At 43.5% G+C, this 19,511-nt stretch overlaps 1 protein-coding gene across 2 annotated transcripts in view; it reads right to left on the bottom strand.

Moving 5' to 3' along the window:
• Positions 1-19,511, bottom strand: part of LOC126035475 (guanine nucleotide-binding protein G(q) subunit alpha) — a 175,820-nt gene that overhangs the window by 75,679 nt on the left and 80,630 nt on the right. For both annotated transcript variants that reach the window (XM_049794106.1, XM_049794107.1), the window contains one exon: positions 892-1,046. In XM_049794106.1, coding sequence (XP_049650063.1) covers positions 892-1,046 — 155 coding nt within the window. The remainder of the gene's footprint in view (positions 1-891; positions 1,047-19,511) is intronic.

Below are 19,511 nucleotides of genomic sequence, written 5' to 3'. Positions count from 1 at the left end.
GAGCAACACCAAAAGGTCATCCTCCTCTACCATCATCCTTTTTTTTTTTCTTTTTTTTTTATACAGATGAAAAATTTTACCAGAGCTATACAGTATTATTACTCAGAGCAACTGGATATCTTGGAGCCAACATTTAGACAGTGCTCAGGGTCCAATGTTAAATTCCATATTACTATTTTATCAGAATCCTGCCACAAGAGAGTACATGCATACCATTCAAGACCAAGTTTAGTCACATATGCATTTTCATTGTTGTTGATCTATAACAAATAGGATTTAACTTAAAATGCTTTTTTTCCACCCTTTACAAATTGAAGTCTGTTTTCAGTTATGTGTTTGCCTTCTTGGCAGCCATATTCTTTCAAGATTAGGTCTTGTTTGTACAAAAGAAAGACAGTTGAACAAAACACAAGAACACTTGCTTGATACTATTTACCTCATGACCAGGACCACAAAAGAGAAAGGGGAAAAGGGGAAAAAAGGGGGAAAAGGGGAAGAAAAGGGAAAGGGAAAAACCTAGGAAAAGAGATGTTCAAAGGCATTATAATTTTTATGACTTGCATGGAGGTCTACCCTTGATTGCACTTCCCTAGTAATAAACTTAATGTAAGATTTCAAATTATAATAGGCTTATGTTTTGGGAAACAAACACACACATAAATAATACTAAACTAGATACACTACCTTCCTTACAGTAGCCTTTACATTCCAGTTATTAAGTGTATGTTTGTGCTGAATATGCATGCACACACAGATACTTATACACACACACACAAAAAACTGTACATGTACGTACACAAAAATATAGCATAAAAAGATAACAAGTAAGAATTACTTTGTTAGAAAGGACAGAAAATAAGATACACTTGTTTGTAACCACTATATACTTACTATTTAGTTGAATCCGATAACTGATATTCTCGTCGTCTATCATAACATTCCTGGATTCCAGGGTCATTCCATAAACTTCTTATTGCATCTACATAGGGGTTCTCAAAAGTTGACACCTTCTCTACATCGACTTCTCGAACTAACTGTGCATGAGCCTAATTTGAAACAAAGAAAACAATAAAATTTATTTTGTTTTCTATGTTTACAAATAGTTCATATACAGTGAATGTGATTAACAGGAGTAATTTTTCAGACTGGCCATCTCACCAATGTGAGGTTATGAATGAACGATGATAAGGTGTGTTCAAACAAAAAAAGTAATAGGGATGATATGAGAGAAGGAGAATTAATAAATGTGTATATGGATCCTTATTTCAGAATAACCTTATCCTAATACAGTATTATTTAGCTGAAATGGATAAAATGTTCATATTAAAATTTATATTTAATTAATCTAATTTTTAAGAAAGCTTTCATTTTTCAGGTACAATTTTAGGGCATATAATATACCTGCTTTTTAAATGATAACCAGTTAAGCAACTTGGCAGAGTTAGACTGATGGGAGCATAAAGAATGGAGAGGAAGGAAGAAATTTGTCTTTTAAAGAGATTCATTTATATGTACATACACTAAGAGAGAAAAAGAACAGAAGAAAACTTAGACAACCAAAAAACCCAAGGGATTCTATTCTCCAATCTAGTCTTCATTTCAGACTAGACACATTTCAGCAATATGCTTGAGATGCAGTAGGCAAGGTTGTTTCATATCAATGGTCTGTGTGGACTAGCCGATTTTAAGATGCCCATTTAAAGAATCTCTCTCACATGGGAAAATATACCTTAGCAAATATTTTCCATTTTATAAAAGGATTTCCCAAACCTATAAGAAAGGTTGTAGTTCTTGGCCTGTCAGTAACAAAATCATCAAGCACGGTGGTATTAGGTAGGTCTGGATGGTATAATTCACATAGACTGCATAATTGAAAGCAATGGCATGAGATCATATCCAAGCAGTCTGGGAGCTGAATGGAAGTCAGTACAAAAAGCCATCATCATGACCATGAATTTTTCCCTCTTGTCTTGAGAGTACTAAAACCTTGAAGTAATTCATTTCTTGAGAATGTAGCTCTTGCTTATAGGACAAACAATTATTTATGCTAATCAACAGAAGTCATGAGTCATTTACCGGTTCAGACCCTGATGACTTGTAATCTATAACTGTGGTACATACAAATACCTTGCCTTACGGGGCTGTATAGCAAGATATGCAACTTTGGAGGAAATCGTCATCTATCCTTTACCCTTCTTTTATTTTCCCTCGGACCTACTAAATCAAGAGCAAATGAAAAAGTAAAGACTTTCCTGCAAACCTGCACATAATTGAAACAGGTATAACATTCAAGGAGAATAATAGTAGGCTATATTTCACTGTCTTGAACAAGTAACAGATGGGGGATGTGTTCCTTAATGAATCAGAAATCATAAATCTCTGAGGACCAGTCCAACTAAGACAAGGGGAGTCAAAAGAATCTCAGTAGACATAATAATGGGGGATGAAAGATGATGTTTAGTGCTTACATTGTTGAAATTAGCTGAGGTAGAGACAGTCCTTGATAAGAAGAGCTGGTCCCAAGAACCAGCCAATGAGGTAAAGACAGTCCTTGATAAGAAGCAGGAGCAGGCCCCAAGAGCCAGCTAAGACTGGTCTTGCGGCTTGGGTTAATACCAAGAAATCACTGAGCCTGCGCAAGGAAAGAGGTTACTAGCGGTGACGAAGAGGAGTCATCTATCTTCATCTCTGCAACCATCAGATGACCACCATAAAGAGGCACTGTGCAAGCGCAGTTGGGAGGAGACTATGGAAATGACTTCTTGAAGCTAATTTTAATATGAAGCGGGGATAGGTCATGCATATGTATAGGCGTATTGTGAATATGTAATACCTGACTGTATAAACTTGAGGAGAACTGCTGAGTCAGGTGCGCATGACTTTGGTGGGACTACCCCCCGTGCTGCCCAGCGCTGAATGAACATACCTACTTTACAATCTCACTGATTGTGGAGTCTGTTTCCGCACGTCAAAGTGCTTTTACATAGCAGCCAGAGAGAACTAATTTGGAGGAGGACTGTAGAGAGAGCATTTAAATTTCTGTTTTTCTGATGGCTCTGAGGTGAATATGCGACCATGCGTTTGGAACGTTCCCATCACATTGATTGGGTGGTATATCTTGAGCCAACTGGGCGCGAGGCTGACAACTCAAGGTTTTTTAATCGCGGCCATTGAAGGACAGCCAATCCTAAAACTGAGGTGGAAAACTGAAACACCGGTATGGGTTGATCACTGGCCGCTCAATGCAGAAAAGCTGTCCAAGATTCAAGAGTTAGTACAAGAGCAGCTAGAGGCAGGACATATAGTTCCTTCTACTAGCCATGGAATACCCCAATATTTACCATCCCAAAGAAAAATGGGAAATGGCGTTTGTTGCATGATCTACATGCAGTCAATGCAGTAATGCATGATATGGGAGCCTTACAACCTGGATTGCCCTCCCCGGTAATGATTTCAGTAGATTGAAACATTTTGATTATTGATCTGAAAGATTGTTTTTTGGGTTTTTTTACTATACTGTTACATCCTGAAGATCAAGAGAAGTTTGCTTTTACAGTATTATCGAAAGGGTACATCAGGTAATTAAAGGAATGCTAGCTACACAAAAAACGGGGGAAATAGGTCTCTCCCACAAGACAGAAATTGGAAAGTTTTATATGTACTCAATTTTTTGCAGTTGGCAGGCAACGCCGATAACCCTCCAATGGTAATTCATAGCAGTGCCTTGAGCAATGATTTATCAACAGTAAAAACAACAGGAATTAAAGTAATGTATAAGGATTTGAACACGGGTGTGATGGGTTGACCCTGGCTGAACACCAGGTGCCCACCAAAGCCGTTCTATCGCTCCCCCATCCTCAGCTGGACAGGGGAGAGAAAAATATAACAAAAAGCTTGCGGGTCGAGATAAGGACAGGAGAGATCATTCACTAATTACCGTCACAGGCAAAACAGACTCAATTTGGGAAAATTAACTCAATTTATTACAAATCAACCAGAACAAGGTAATGAGAAATAAAACGAAATCTCAGAACACCTTCCCACCACCCCTCACTTCTTCCCGGGCACAACTTCACTCACGGATTTCACCACCAAGCCCCCCCAGCGGCACAGGGGGACAGGGATGGGGTTTATGGTCATCACACATTATTTTCTGCCGCTTCACCTGTTCAGGGCGAGGGCTCATCACACTCTTCCCCTGCTCCAGCGTGGGGTCCCACCCACGGGAGACGGTCCTCCATGAACTCCTCCAACGTGGGCCATTCCCACAGGCTGCAGTCCTTCACGAACTGCTCCAGCATGGGTCCATTCCACGGTGTGCAGTCCTTCAGGAGCACACTGCTCCAGCGTGAGTCCCCCACGGGGTCACAAGTCCTGCCAGAAAACCTGCTCCGTGGGCTCCTCTCTCCACAGATCTGCAGGTCCTGCCAGGAACCTGGTCCAGTGTGGGGTTCCCACGGGGTCACAGCCTCCTTCGGGAACCCACCTGCTCCGGCGTGGGGTCCTCCACGGGCTGCAGGTGGATATCTGCTCCCCCGTGGACCTCCCTGGACTGCAGGGGGACAACCTGCCTCACCAGGGTCTTCACCACAGGCTGCAGGGGAATCTTCGCTCCGGTGCCTGGAGCATCTCCTCCCCCTCCTTCTTCACTGACCTTGGTGTCCGCAGGCTTGTTTCTCTTACATGTTCTCACTCCTCACTCCGGCGGCTGTTTCTCTCTGTCCCAACCTTTTTTTCCTTCTTAAAAATGTTATCACAGAGTTGTTACCACTATCGCTGATTGGCTCGGCCTTGGCTGGCGGCGGGTCCGTCTTAGAGCCAGCTGGTATGGGCTTGCTCTCTCTCGAACACAGGGGAAGCTTCCAGCAGCTTCTTACAGAAGCCACCCCCTGTAACCTCCCCCCGCTACCAAAACCTTGCCACACAAAACCCAATACAACGGGACAGTGGACAGGCCCAGCAGAAGTACAAGTAACCGGTAGAGGATATATGTGTGTCATTGCAGATTCTGGACCAAGGTGGGTACCGGCTCGCTGGGTAAAACCGTGGAAATCTTCCGCCACGGTGAATGGGAGGAACACCACAACAGACGGCCCAGGAGATAAGGGAGACAACGAGAGCTAGTGGTCAACTTTGTCCCATTTGTCGTCGTTGCAGTTTTTCAAGAGCTTTAATGCAATTAAGAAAGCTGTCATTTCGGCTTAGAGCATTTAGCTGCGGGATGGGGACTGAGGAGTTGGTTTGTATCTTTGTTTAAAAATCGGGGTTTCTTTTATTCCTGTGTATTTTATTAGGTATAATGTTGCTTTTACCGTGTTTAATTAGCTGTGTTCATAGATCTTCGCAAAGGGCAATACAGCAGGTGTTAATCGATGGAAAACAAACAAACAAACAAACAAACAAAAAAACAAAAGTAGGGAATCTCTCTTAACAAGAAAAGTTAGCTAAAGCCACTAATGTTTTAAATTTTCTAAATCGTTGATCTGATGCAGGTGGTCCACCGATATTTAGACACCTTTTATCCACATATCAGGAGCGGCCGGAAATTAGGGATACAGGCCCACAATGGACTCCCGCTCGATTTGTACGACCATCATCATCTGGAACATCCTAGACGGTGCGGCAATATGAATACCACCTCAGCCAAAAACTAACATGTAGGTCACCTTGGCTAACATAACAGGTCAAGATTCTCTGTGCATCGCAACGGCATCACAAAGCCCATGAACCAATAGACAGGATGGCTATGACTCGTGCAGCGCACCTGGCCAGCGAGCGCATGCGTCATAGGCTCCCCATGTTGCAACCGAGGCAGATTTTGGCACCCGCTGGCCATGTGTGCTGAAATCCGTTCCTCTGCAAATGTATAAATACCGGGATTTTCCGAAGAGCATCGGGCTGGTGTACGGCGAGGCTACCATTGCCTCCGTGGGGACGCCCACGTAAAGCTGACACCTACCGATTGCTGGGCTGAGTTCGCGGAGCAAGACGGCACAAGAATGTACAGATGGTCCATCTTCCTCACAGTCCTCGGATGGACGTAGTCATGGATACTGCCGCAAGCCAAAGAAAACATCTGGATGACCCTGGATGACCCTGATTGCTTATACCTCAGTACAGCAACACCAAGCAAACCTTTTTTCACACGTTTAATAGGGGGTTCCACTGACATCAACAAAAGTTTAAGAACTTATTGATGGAGACCCCTGTGCAGCAGGTAATGGACTCAATGGATGGGAATGCCTGGTTTCCACGGATCAGGCATTCACCCTCATTGCCACCCCAGGAATCACAACTTCTGGTGTCCCTGAATACAGATTGGTGTAATATTATCTGATTTTACTGTTAGATGTAGACAGTATTAGACACACAACCTTACAAAATAGAGCTACTCTTAAATCATTAGTTAAGATAATTTTGACTTATCTTGTAGGGGTTTTTTTTTGTATTTTAATTTGTGTGCCTTGTATGTTGCAATGTGTTTAAAAATTAATTGACAGATCAAGTAAGGCTGTGTTAATTGACGGAAAGCAAAAAAGGGGGAATTGTGGACACATATTTAGCCAAGGGTCACAAGAGCATTCCAGACGCCTTTAGAAGGCCTTGAACAGAATAAACAAGAAGACAGAAAAAGAAAGATCCCAGTTAGGAAAACATAGGTGCGCATTCCACGATAAAGGGAACTTGGCACAAACAACCTCAATTCGGCAGTTTATCTTGACCAAGTAGACTGAGACAAGTTTCGCATGTTTTAGTTAGTATAACCAATTATGTCTTATGTTTATGCGCGTGTACGGTGTTGATAAAACCAATCATTAAGTGTAACTAGGCGTGTGGACAGTGCGTGAATAATGTGTGTAACCAATAGTAAAACAGCGAAGCGCATGTACAGATGTAACCAATGTATAAAATGATGTCTGATGCTCTAGTAAAGGGTCTTCAACTATGATCATATTGATCTGTCATTGAGTCCATGATTATGCTCCCGCAGTGCTCTATCTCTATACTGACTCATGGATGGTGGCAAATGCCCTGTGGGGGTGGATACAGCAATGGAAGCAGAGCAACTGGCAGCGCAGAGGTAAACCCATCTGGGCTGCCACACTGTGGCAAGATATTGTGTCCCAGCTAGAGAATCTGGTTGTAAAAGTACGTCACACAGATGCTCACGTACCCAAGAGTCAGGCCACTGAAGAACATCAAAACAACCAACAGGTGGATCAGGCTGCCAAGATTGGAGTGGCTCAGATGGACCTGGACTGGCAACATAAGGGTGAGCTATTTATGGCTTGGTGGGGCCCATGATACCTCAGGCCATCAGGGAAGATATGCAACATATAGATGGGCTCGAGATCGAGGGGTGGACCTGACCATGGACACTATCACGCAGGTTATCCATGAATGTGAAACATGTGCTGCAATTAAGCAAGCCAAGCGGTTAAAGCCCCCGTGGTATGGAGGGCGATGGCTGAAATATGAATATGGGCAAGCCTGGCAGATTGACTATATCACACTCCCACAAACTTGCCAAGGCAAGCGCCATGTGCTTACAGTGGTGGAAGCAACCACCGGGTGGCTGGAAACATATCCCATGCACCGCCAGGAACACTATCCTGGGCCTTGAAAAGCAGGTCTTGTGGTAACACGGCACCCGAGAAAGAATTGAGTCAGACCACGGGACTCATTTCCGAAACAACCTCATAGACACCTGGGCCAAAGAGCATGGCATTGAGTGGGTGTATCACATCCCCTGTCATGCACCAGCCTCTGGGAAAATCAAACGATAGAATGGATTGTTAAAGACTACATTGAGAGCAGTGTGGGGGGGGTGGAGCTTTCAAACATTGGGATACACATTTAGCAATAGCCACCTGGTTGGTCAACACCAGAGGATCTGCTAATCAGGCTGGCCCAGCCCAGTCAGAACTGTTATGTACTATAGAAGGGGATAAAGTCCCTGTAGTGCACATAAAAACATATGTTAGGGAAGACAGTGTGGGTTACTCCTGCCTCAGGCAAAGACAAACCCATTTGTGGGATTGCTTTTGCTCAAGGACCTGGGTGCACTTGGTAGGTGATGTGGAAGAATGGAGAAGTCCAATATGTGCCTCAAGGGGATTTGATTTTAGGTAAGAATGGTCAATGAATTAAACTGTATGATGTTAGTTGCTCTATAACCCTGCCATCGTATTTTATCATTACTATAATTGTTATATGCTATATCAATGGTATTACAGTAAGAATCACTTAGATCAAGCAAGAATGAACTTTGATAAAATTGAGCAAAGCGCAGTAGTGATGGAACCAGAACTGACTCCAGCATGCAACAGTCCAACATTACACACCATCCTCCTGCTACGCCCAATGTCAGCTGCTCACCATACCGCACTGAAGCCCGATCCTGCTCTGCCGACTGAGAGGACTTTGCACCATCCCTCCTGCCCAGACAGACTGGTATGACAGATGGAGCCCAAAGTCATGGACTAAATGAACTCAAAGGAGATTTTTATAGAGATGGCCTATAGACTAAGGGAATGATATCTGTGTGTGTATATATATATATGTCTCAAAGGACAGGAAAGGTGATGGTGATTGATTAGGATGTATTGGAAAGCATGGGACCTGAGCATGACATAAATGGTATAGAATAAGGGGCAGATATTGTCATGGTTTCAGCTGGGATAGAGTTAATTTTCTTTCTAGTAGCTAGTATAGTGTTATGTTTTGGATTTAGTATGAGAAGAATGTTGATAACACAGTGATTTTTTCAGTTGTAAGTTTTTGAGTCAGATCTCTTACACAGATGACAGGCACAACTATCGAAGAACAATTAGATTCTATTATAGTATCACACTGATGCTATCCATAAGAAAAAAGTAGGGCATTTATACACACTCTCTCACTTTCGTGCTGAAATTTTAATACTGTTTCACAGTTCAAAGGTTATTTGAATTTTGCAGAGTGTGAAAAAATATCCACTGACTGATTACCAAGGTTTCCAACTTCAATTATCTTCTTAATGAACCTTTCACATCAAAGTGAGGAATAAGAAAAATATTTCATGTAAATTTCTTAATATAAGGTGAGAACTAACACATTTAAAACCTTTTCATATTTGTGTCACACCCACATTTTGACAAAAATACACTTTGCTTTATGTGGAATAAATAAATACATTCTTGCTTTCTGGTAGTGGAAGAGAAGGGAAAATGATGGGAATAAAACAGTGTTCTGGTATGCTAAAAAAATCTATTTAGAATCATAGAATGGTTTGGGTTGGAAGGGATCTTTAAAGGTCATCTAGTCTAACCACCCGGCAATGAGCAGGAACATCTTCAGCTAGATCAGGTTGCTCAGAGCCCAGTCCAACCTGACCTTGAATATTTCCAGGGATGGGGCATCTGCAACTTCTCAGGGCAATCTGTTCCAGTGTTTCACCATCCTCATTGTAAAATATTTCTTCCTTATATCTAGTCTAAATCTACCCTCTTTTAGTTTAAAACCATTACCCCTTGTCCTATCACTACAGGCCCTGCTAAAAAGTCTGTCCCCATCTTTCTTATAAGCCCCCTTTATGTATTGAAGGGCCTCAATAAGGTCTCCCAAGAGCCTTCTCTTCTCCAGGCTGAATAACCCCAACTCTCTCAGCCTTTCCTCATAGGAGAGGTATTCCATCCCTCTGATCATTTTTGTGGCCCTCCTCTGGACCTGCTCTAACAGGTCCATGTCTTTCTTGTACAGAGGACTCCAGAGCTGGATGCAGTACTCCAGGTGGGGTCTCAGCAGAGAGGAGCAGAGGGGCAGAATCACTTTCCTTGACCTGCTGGTCACACTTCTTTGTATGCAGCCCAGGATATGGTTGGCTTTCTGGGCTGCGAGCACACATTGCCGGCTCATGTTGATGTCAGATATAAAAAATCCTGTTGTATTTAGAAAATCCTGTTTTAAATTAAGTTAGTTAATCATTTTCAACTTCAAACAATTTTAATAATACCTAGAGAAGTAGCCAAGATCATTCTGACCCTTTCTGTTCTTCCTGATTGATGATACGTCCCTCTTGGCAGGAAAACGAACCATTGACCCGATACAGAGAGACTTAGCGGTTAAAGTGAGGAGGGGATACCTCCCCGAACGACCACCGAAGACCACCTGAGACCCCCGCGCATGCGGAGAAGGCATTTGAAGTGTCATGGTTATATAATCCTATGCATGTGCATTAGATAGTTTGAGTATGTACTAGGTAGGAGTAGTTTAATAATAAATTATATGCAATTGTTACTGTATAAAAGAGACACACCTGATGAATCTGGTGTGCTTGATTTGCGGAAAGTCCACCGAGCACCCAGGCCTGAATAAAAAGCAATATCTCTCCCGAGTGTGTGAGATTGGTCTATTGCACACCAGGTAACGAATCCACTTTTAGGACAACAATGTCCAGTTTTTCATCCACCAGTACCCTAAGTCCCTCTCCGCAGGGCTGCTCCCAATCCATTCATCTCCCAGCCTGTATGATACTGGGGATTGCCCTGACCCAGGTGCAGGACCTTGCACTTGGTCTTGTTGAACCTCATGAGGTTCACATGGGCCAACTTCTCAAGCTTGTCCAGGTCCCTCTGGATGGCATCCCGTCCCTCAGGCATGTCAACCACACCACTCAGTTTGGTGTCATCTGCAAATTTGCTGAGAGTGCACTCAATCCCACTGTCTGTGTCATTGATGAAGATATTGAACAGTATCGGTCCCAATATGGACCCCTGAGGGACACCTCTCGTCACTGGTCTCCATCCGGACATTGAACCATCGACTGCAACTCTTTGGATGCAGCCATCCAGCCAACTTCATATCCATTCCATCTAACAGTCCATCCATCAAACCCATTTCTCTCCAATTTAGAGACAAGGATCTTGTGGGGGACCATGTCTGAAGGCCTTACAGAAGTCTAGATAGATGACATCCGTAGCTCTTCCCTTGTCCACTGACGTAGTCACTCCATCGGAGGCAGCCACCGAATTAGTCAGGCATGATTTGCCCTTGGTGAAGCCATGCTGGCTATCTTGAATCACCTCCACGTGCCTTAACATAGCTTCTAGGAGGATCTGTTCCATGATCTTCCTGGGCACAGAGGTGAGGCTGACAGGTCAGCAGTTCCCAGGGTCCTCCTTTCTACCCTTTTTAAAAATGGGTGCAATTTTTAATTTTTTAATTTTTGCTTTTTTATTCTTTACAAAAGCTTGTGTCAAGGGCTGATTCTCAATAGATCGCAGCAAGGGAGCAGCTCTGCTATGTACGAAACCCTGACCCAGAATCAGGTCGTCTATGAATGATTTAGCGCCGAGTGCCCCAGGATCATGCAGTATGTGACAGGGGAGAGGCAGCACTGCATCTGTCCACCCCTCCAGTCCTGACCGACCACGAGCGGCGCTTCGCACTGGGCCCGCCAGCCGGCTGTTGCAAGCCCACCGAGGTGCCAATGGCGCTGCAGTATTGCTACGTCTAGGCGGGATTCTGACTCTAGAGGCATTCCGTCATAAGCCCGCAGATGGTAGCCTCGTGCCAGTGGCTCCTCAGCCAAACGCATGCGCCAGGGGTCTGAATCTGCGGTTCTTCTCGTACTGAACAGGATTACTATTGCAACAACACATCATCAGTAGGGTAAAACTAACCTATCTCACAACAGTCTAATAAACAGGATACAGCTTACTGAAAGCCAAAACTAAGCTGCCCAGATGGGTGCTTAACTCCAAGACAGGCTGGATCCACCCAAGAGCCAGAGGAACGCAGGCCTAAGGCTGCTGGAATGTACAAGTTTCTGTACGTATGACTTGAAAAAATGCTTTGAATTACAGTTATGAACATATTCCAAACTGAAAAACAAAAAGTTTCAAAAGTTTTTCACTGATGTTAATAAGGAACATAAATAGTTTAGCAGTGAGGTGGAAGAACCATCTTCAAGACAAAGAGGAGTTTTAGAACTTTTACCTCCATGTTTACCTCCAAAACGTTTTGTTTTGAAAGTGAAAACTTGAAAAAATCAAGACAGCTTTATGAGTAAGTTCTTTTTCATAAGAGTTGGAAAAAGGCATGGAATAATATTACTTCAGTCATTTCAAAGTGGTAGGAGAGCCCAAGACAGAAGGGAAATGTTCAGTCAATATGTTCCATTCAGTTCGTAACATGTGAACACTTTTAGCTAATAACAACAAAGGACATGACTGTATACTCTGAAAGCCCAGGAAGATATTCTTCCATCTTCTAAAGAAGATGGCCAAGTTATAAATAATTTAACACACTAACATCCATGCAAAATTGTGAAAGTGAGGTTTCCCTTTAATCTCCTCCTAAAAAGACTATTTCAATGTATTTTTATTTACATTTACCAGAAACCAAAATGTTCACAAAGACTAGGAGCCTATTTATAGCACACATTACAGTCTTAAATTCATCTCTCTCTACCCCGTTAAGCAGGATGCATTTTATGCTGCAAGCTATTTGCATTACTATTTTTCCTTGTGTCATTCATGTTCCACACTTGGGCTCTAGTTAAAAACACAGTACTGGTAGTGTGATTCTGTTAGATCAATACACTGAGAAAAATATTTAACATCACATCTGACACCCTACCTCCTGACACCCTGCCCCTTGACCAATATTGGCAGCGTAGACAGACTGCCAACACCCTGCCCCCTGACCGACACTGGCAGCGTAGGCAGGGTGCCACCCACATTATTCATGTGAGGTATGATACTCTCAAATCACAGAACCATTGGTGGAGCCAAGGGGCGGTGCAACTCCTACTCACATTCAAAAGGCATTTGCATGATTGGCTGTTGCTGCCAGATGACCCGGACACCATGCCCTGCCCCCTGCCCCTTCCCTGTGAGCCTTGCAGTGCCTCACCTTCAGCCCCTCCTTCTTCTCTCTAAGGTGCTGCCTGAGAACTGGTGGGTGGGTGTCCACCACCAGACGGAGATCGCCTCCTAGTTCTGTTTCCCGGCAGACCTTTTTGCATACCCTATGTCCTAGCCCTGATTAGAAGTTGTCGTGAATGACGGGCACTCAGTTGTGGACACCAGGGCCCAAATCTCATCGTTGGATCACAGACTGTGATTTTGTATTTCAGGTAGTGATAATGCCCATGATGAGCCCAGAGTTGCTGACTCAGCCCAACTACTGGACCACCCTCGACAAACGGACTGATCTGTGTACTGGTTTTGGCTGGGATAAAGTTAATTTTCTTCATAGCATTCATATGGTGCTATGTTTTGGTTTTATGACCAAAACAGTGTTGATAACATAGGGATGTTTTAGTTATTGCCAAGCAGTGCTTGTACAGCATCAAGGCCTATTCTGCTTCTCACGCTGCCCCGCCAGTGAGTAGGCTGAGGTGCACAAGAAACTGGGGGAAGGAGGACGAGGACAAAAAACAGGTTTGCAAAACAAAACAGGGAGAAAAAGAGAACTGAAGCATCCATAAGCAATATAGTCTCTACTGAAAGGACAAACAGGCAGATGAAGTTAAATGAATCAGTCTTTACATGATCTTAGATAACTTCATCTGTTAAAGTCTCTGCTATCGCTTTCTCTCAAAAGAAGGCTAGATTTTGGATGCTCATCCTAATTCTGTTGTTTGTGGTAAGTCTAAGCAGAGCAATTTACAAAAAAACTCTGAAAAGAGAACTGATAACTCCACATTCAATATGATAACAATCTTCCTGATCTGACAACTCTACAAAGCAAATATTAACATTTAGATTTTGTATTCTATAATACAGTATTTTTTACCAGAAGATCTCAAAACACTTTATAAAGGTAATAAATAGCACTAGGAAGTGCAGTTATATAAAAGTATCACAACACACAGCTCTATCATTTTCACTGATGAAAGCATAAACCTATTACTGTCCAAATAACAATAATTATTACTATATTATTATTACATCTCAGATTATTAAATACAAGAATAAAAGGAATGCCATTTAGCATTATAAAAAACCTTTGGTAAATACAAACTGATAAAAAGCACAAAAAGGTATTCTCAAATATAAGACAAAACTATTTTCTAGTGACTACTAGATCCATTATAATAATAAAATGTCAACAGTACAAGTATATACATAACTCATAATGAACTTGGTTTCAGTCCTGTAGAAGAAAATTGCTGTCAACTTGAAATGGTAAAACCTGTTTTATAAATATTTCTGTTACTGAGTGTCATCGTTTAACCCCAGTCAGCAACTAAGCACCACACAGCTGCTCACTCACTTCCCCCCCCACCCAGTGGGATGGGGGAGAAAATCAGGAAAAGAAGTAAAACTCGTGGGTTGAGATAAGAATGGTTTAATAGAACAGAAAAGAAGAAACTAATAATGATAATGGTAACAGTAATAAAATGACAACAGTAATGAGAAAAGGATTGGAATATACAAGTCATACACAATGCAATTGCTCACCACCCATGACCGACACCCAGTTAGTCCCTGAGAGGCCATCCCCCCACCCCCAGTCCCCCAGTTTATATACTAGATGTGAGATAAGGGGAGTCAAAATAATCTCAGTAGACATAATAAAGGGGGGTGAAAGATGATGTTTAGTGCTTACATTGTTGAAATTAGCTGAGGTAGAGACAGTCCTTGATAAGAAGAGCTGGTCCCAAGAACCAGCCAATGAGGTAGAGACAGTCCTTGATAAGAAGCAGGAGCAGGCCCCAAGAGCCAGCTAAGACTGGTCTTGCGGCTTGGGTGAATACCAAGAAATTACTGAGCCTGTGCAAGGAAAGAGGTTACTAGCAGTGACGAAGAGGAGTCATCTATCTTCATCTCTGTGACCACTAGACGACCACCATAAAGAGGCCCTGCGCAGGCGCAGTTGGGAGGAGACTATGGAAATGACCTCTCGGAGCTAATTTTAATATGAAGCGGGGATAGGTCATGCATATGTATAGGCGTATCGTGAATATGCAATACCTGACTGTATAAACTTGAGGCGAACTGCCGAGACGGGCGCCCACGACTTTGGTGGGACTACCCCCCGTGCTGCTCAGCGCTGAATGAACATACCTACTTTACAATCTCACTGATTGCGGAGTCTGTTTTCCGCACGTCAGTTTGACAAGCCGGGCAGGAGACTCCGCTCGGCTGCGGGACCGACTGCGGAGCGGATGCCCCTAGGCGCGCCCCAAGCACTTTCCTCGGAGGAGCCTCCACTGCCAGCCGCTCACCGCGGGAGCAGACAACAACCTCCTGAAGCCACGGACCAAACGGTATGTGTCACAGAGGGAGCCTGTAAATCGTACGGGCCAGGGCAGCTGGTAAATCACACAGAGACGTCTGGCGTGCAGCGTAGTCCCTGTATGGGAGGAGGGTACCCTGTATGGGGGGATTTAGAGCGGCCGCTAGCGATCTTGGGGGTAGATTGAGCAAATCCGGGGTGATTGCTGCATCCCAGTATCAGGAGCCAGGACAGACCTGTCGATGACTGGTATATAAGAGGCAGGAGAAGGGTAAGCGCACCCCCTCGCAATTGCGCTTGTTTTATTTTTGCAGCTGCTGAAGGTTGTCAACTGGAGCGATGCTTGTATGATGTGAATGTTTGGAAATTTATGTTAAAGATTTTGCGTGGGTGTGTGGAAATGATATGTTGAAATTTATAGGTGTATGTATGTTTGTTAATGTGTGAATGTCTTTACGTATTATAGGAGTGATTCCCTGCTTTGTATGTGGGCTTGCAACTGGACTATATAATAATCAGCATCCGGTTTGGGTTTTGTTGCAGTGTAAATCTTGTGGGAGAAGCTGGTACTGTACATCTAGCAGACGGAAACCAGACTGCCTTGAATGTTTTCTCCAAATTCCACACTTTTATGATTGGGAAAGAGCTCACTAAGAATCCAAAATACTGAGATTGGTGTGTAAAGGAAAATTTAATTCCAGAAATTTGGGACGTGTGGGAGGAAAACTGGGGAAGACTATAAAGAAGTGTAAGAAACGATTTGCATGGAAGCTTATTAAAAGGAGAAGTTATAAAATGGGAAACAATCAAGGAGGAGTATTGAGGAAAAGTCCTCTGGGTTGTGTAATTGCCCACTGGAAAGATATTGTTGGGACCGGAGGTACGGAAAGTAAAAAGAACCTTATTAAATACTGCAATCAATGGTGGCCGTTGTCTAAGTTAGAAAGTGATGCTAAGTGGCCACTTAATGGGTCAATAGATTATAACTCTATTACAAACTAATGCTGTTTTTAAGAAGAGAAGGAAAATGGGATGAGGTTTCATATGCAGACATGTTTTTCACCCTCCAAAATCATCCGGAGTGGCAAAGGGACTGTGGAATGGTACCCCCACAGGACCCCATGGTGCTTGCACTTGAGCAAGAGAACAACAAGGAGCTTAGAGGTAAACTGAGACGGTGTTGTTCGGCATGTAGTATTGGACAAAGATGTACAAAGACAAATAAAATTCATCAGGTACCAGAACAAGATCTAACTGATTTGTTTAAGCCTCCCCCTCGACCACAGGAACAGGATGCAGACTCGGATAGAACTCCGACCCCCCCGAGCAGTCCTGTATCTTCCCGTACTAGGAAGAAAATTACCTCAACAGCTTTACAAGTACCTCTCCGAGAGGCGGTGAGGCCAGATGGTGGGACGATGTTAATCAAAGTACCCTTTTCTACTGCTGACCTAGGGCAATGGAAAAAGGTTGCCAAAGATTATAGGAGAGATCCGATAAGTGTAGCTAAGCATTTCCAATTTATTGTAAAACAGCATAACCCTGATTGGAAGGATATACAGCTATTATTGGAATATATGACTGAGACAGAGAAACAGCTGATTTTAAAAACAGCAGGGAACCTTGCTGAAGATCATTATAAGATCACAGGAGGGGACATTAAGGAATATTTCCCTCTCCAAGACCCAAAGTGGGATGTTAATAGATCTGCACATATGGAAAGATTGCAGGGGTATCAGGAGTGGATTATAAAAGGAATGGAGAGAGCAATCCCCAAAACTATAAATTGGTCAGCTTTATATGCAGTTAAACAGAGTCCTTCCGAGTCTCCATCCGAATTCCTGGATCGACTGAGGGATGTAATGCGCCGCAGCACACCGCTGGATCCTGGGTCAGAGGTAGGAATACAACAATTAGTCTCCCTGTTTTTGGGTCAGTCTACAGGGGATATAAGGCGCAAACTTCAGAAATTATGCCCTACAGAGAGTAGGAATTTAGAAATATTTTTGGATGAAGCATGGAGGGTATTTAGTAACAGAGAAGAAGGATATAGGCAAGGGCAGAGGAAATTAATGGCTGTTATTCAGGAAGAAAGAGGAAGAGGGCCTAGACGAGACTTGCCCCGACTGGGCAAGGATCAATGCGCTTTGTGTAAGAAATTTGGTCATTGGAAAAGGGAATGCCCAAGGAACAAGGAGGATCAGAGGGCTCAAACAGGAAGAACGGTAGCCCATGTGAAGGGAGACTGACGGGAACCTGGGGAATCTACCCTAGTGGATCCACTGGTTATAATTAAGCTAGGGAAAACACAACAAGAGGTAGAATTTTTGGTAGATACAGGAGCAACATACTCGGTTCTGAATCAAGCTTTGATGCCCCTGGGAAATGATTATGTCATGGTGAAAGGAGCAACTGGCCAAAGTGAAAAGGCATATTTTTGTAAACCTTTAGAATATAAATTAGGAAAACAGTGGGGCATTCATAAATTTTTATATATGCTCAACTCCCCAAAGGCACTTTTGGGAAGGGACTTGTTGGAACAATTGGGAGCAAAATTGTATTCAAAAAGGGAGAAATTACTCTGGAGGTGAAAGATCAGCAAAACATTCAAATATTGAGCCTAACCTTAACCAGTCTCCCCCTAGAAGGAAGCATTAACAAGGACATCTTAAACCAAGTGTACCCGGGGATATGGGCTACCGATGTAGCTGGAAGAGCGAAAAGTGCTCCACCTGTTGAAGTTAGGATCAAGGAAGGCCAAAAGCCGGTAATAATTAAACAATATCCCCTAAAGAAGGAAGACAGAGAAGGAATCCGGCCAGTGATACAAAAATTTTTGCACTTGGGCTTATTAAAAGAGTGTGAGTCTGAATTCAATACCCCTATATTACCTGTTCGGAAGCCCGATGGGTCATATCGGGTGGTCCAAGACTTACGGGCGCTGAATAAGATAACTGAAGATCTTTACCCAGTAGTGGCGAACCCATATACCCTGTTGACCGTATTAACACCTGAATTAACTTGGTTTACTGTTTTAGATTTGAAGGATGCTTTCTTTTGCCTCCCTCTCCATGAAGCCAGCCAAAAATTATTTGCATTTGAATGGGAAAACCCCAAGAGCGGTCGAAAGACCCAGCTCACTTGGACGGTGTTGCCACAAGGATTTAAAAATAGTCCTACCATTTTCGGCAATCAGCTTGCGAAAGACTTAGAATCTTGGGAAACCCCCTCTGAGGAGGGGAAGCTGTTGCAGTATGTGGATGATATCCTGATCGCCACCAAAACAGAGTAAGATTATATGACATGGACGGTGAGTCTGTTGAATTTCCTGGGACTCCAGGGGTACCGGGTATCCAAGAAGGCGGCACAGGTAATGCAACGCAAAGTGAATTATTTGGGCTATGAAATTAGTGCGGGACAGAGAACTTTGGGACAGGCCCGTAAAGAGGCAATATGTCAAACTCAGAGACCTCAGACAGTGAAAGAGTTACGGACTTTTCTGGGAATGACAGGGTGGTGCTGATTGTGGATCTGTAATTATGGATTGCTTGTTAAACCACTGTATGCGTTGACAGCCACTGAGCAGAAACACCTTGAGCGGAATAAAGAGACCGAACGAGCCTTTGAGCTACTGAAAAAGGCTTTGATGTCGGCCCCGGCCTTAGGACTCCCAGATGTGAGTAAGCCGTTTCTTCTTTACTCCCACAAGAAGCAGGGCATTGCCCTGGGAATATTAGCACAAAACCTGGGCCCATATCGACAGGCAGTTGCCTACCTCTCTAAGCAGTTAGACACGACTGCAAAAGGTTGGCCTGGATGCCTGCGGGCGGTTGCGGCTGTGATACTGAATATACAGGAAGCCCGAAAGTTTACTCTGGGCCAGAAAATTACTGTTCTGGTGTCTCACACAGTATCAGCAGTACTGGAAGCAAAAGGTGGACACTGGCTCTCTCCACAAAGATTCCTGAGATATCAATCTATATTGGTAGAGCAGGATGACGTGGAGATTATAGTCACTAACATTGTCAACCCAGCTTCTTTTCTCAGCGGGAACACAGGAGAACCGGTACATCGTGACTGTTTGGAAACCATCGAAGCAACATACGCCAGTCGCCCAGACCTGAAAGAAAGCCCCATGGAAAACGGGGAAACTTGGTTCACAGACGGAAGCAGTTACGTCCTAAATGGTAATCGACATGCGGGATACGCCATCACCACCAGCCAAGAGGTAATAGAATCAGGGGCTTTGCCTATGAACACCTCCGCACAGAAGGCAGAAATAA

The sequence above is a fragment of the Accipiter gentilis genome, chromosome W (assembly GCF_929443795.1).
Source record: "Accipiter gentilis chromosome W, bAccGen1.1, whole genome shotgun sequence".
NCBI lineage: Eukaryota > Metazoa > Chordata > Aves > Accipitriformes > Accipitridae > Astur > Astur gentilis.
Note: the sequence above shows the minus strand (reverse complement) of the source record. Positions and strands in the feature narration are given on the sequence as shown.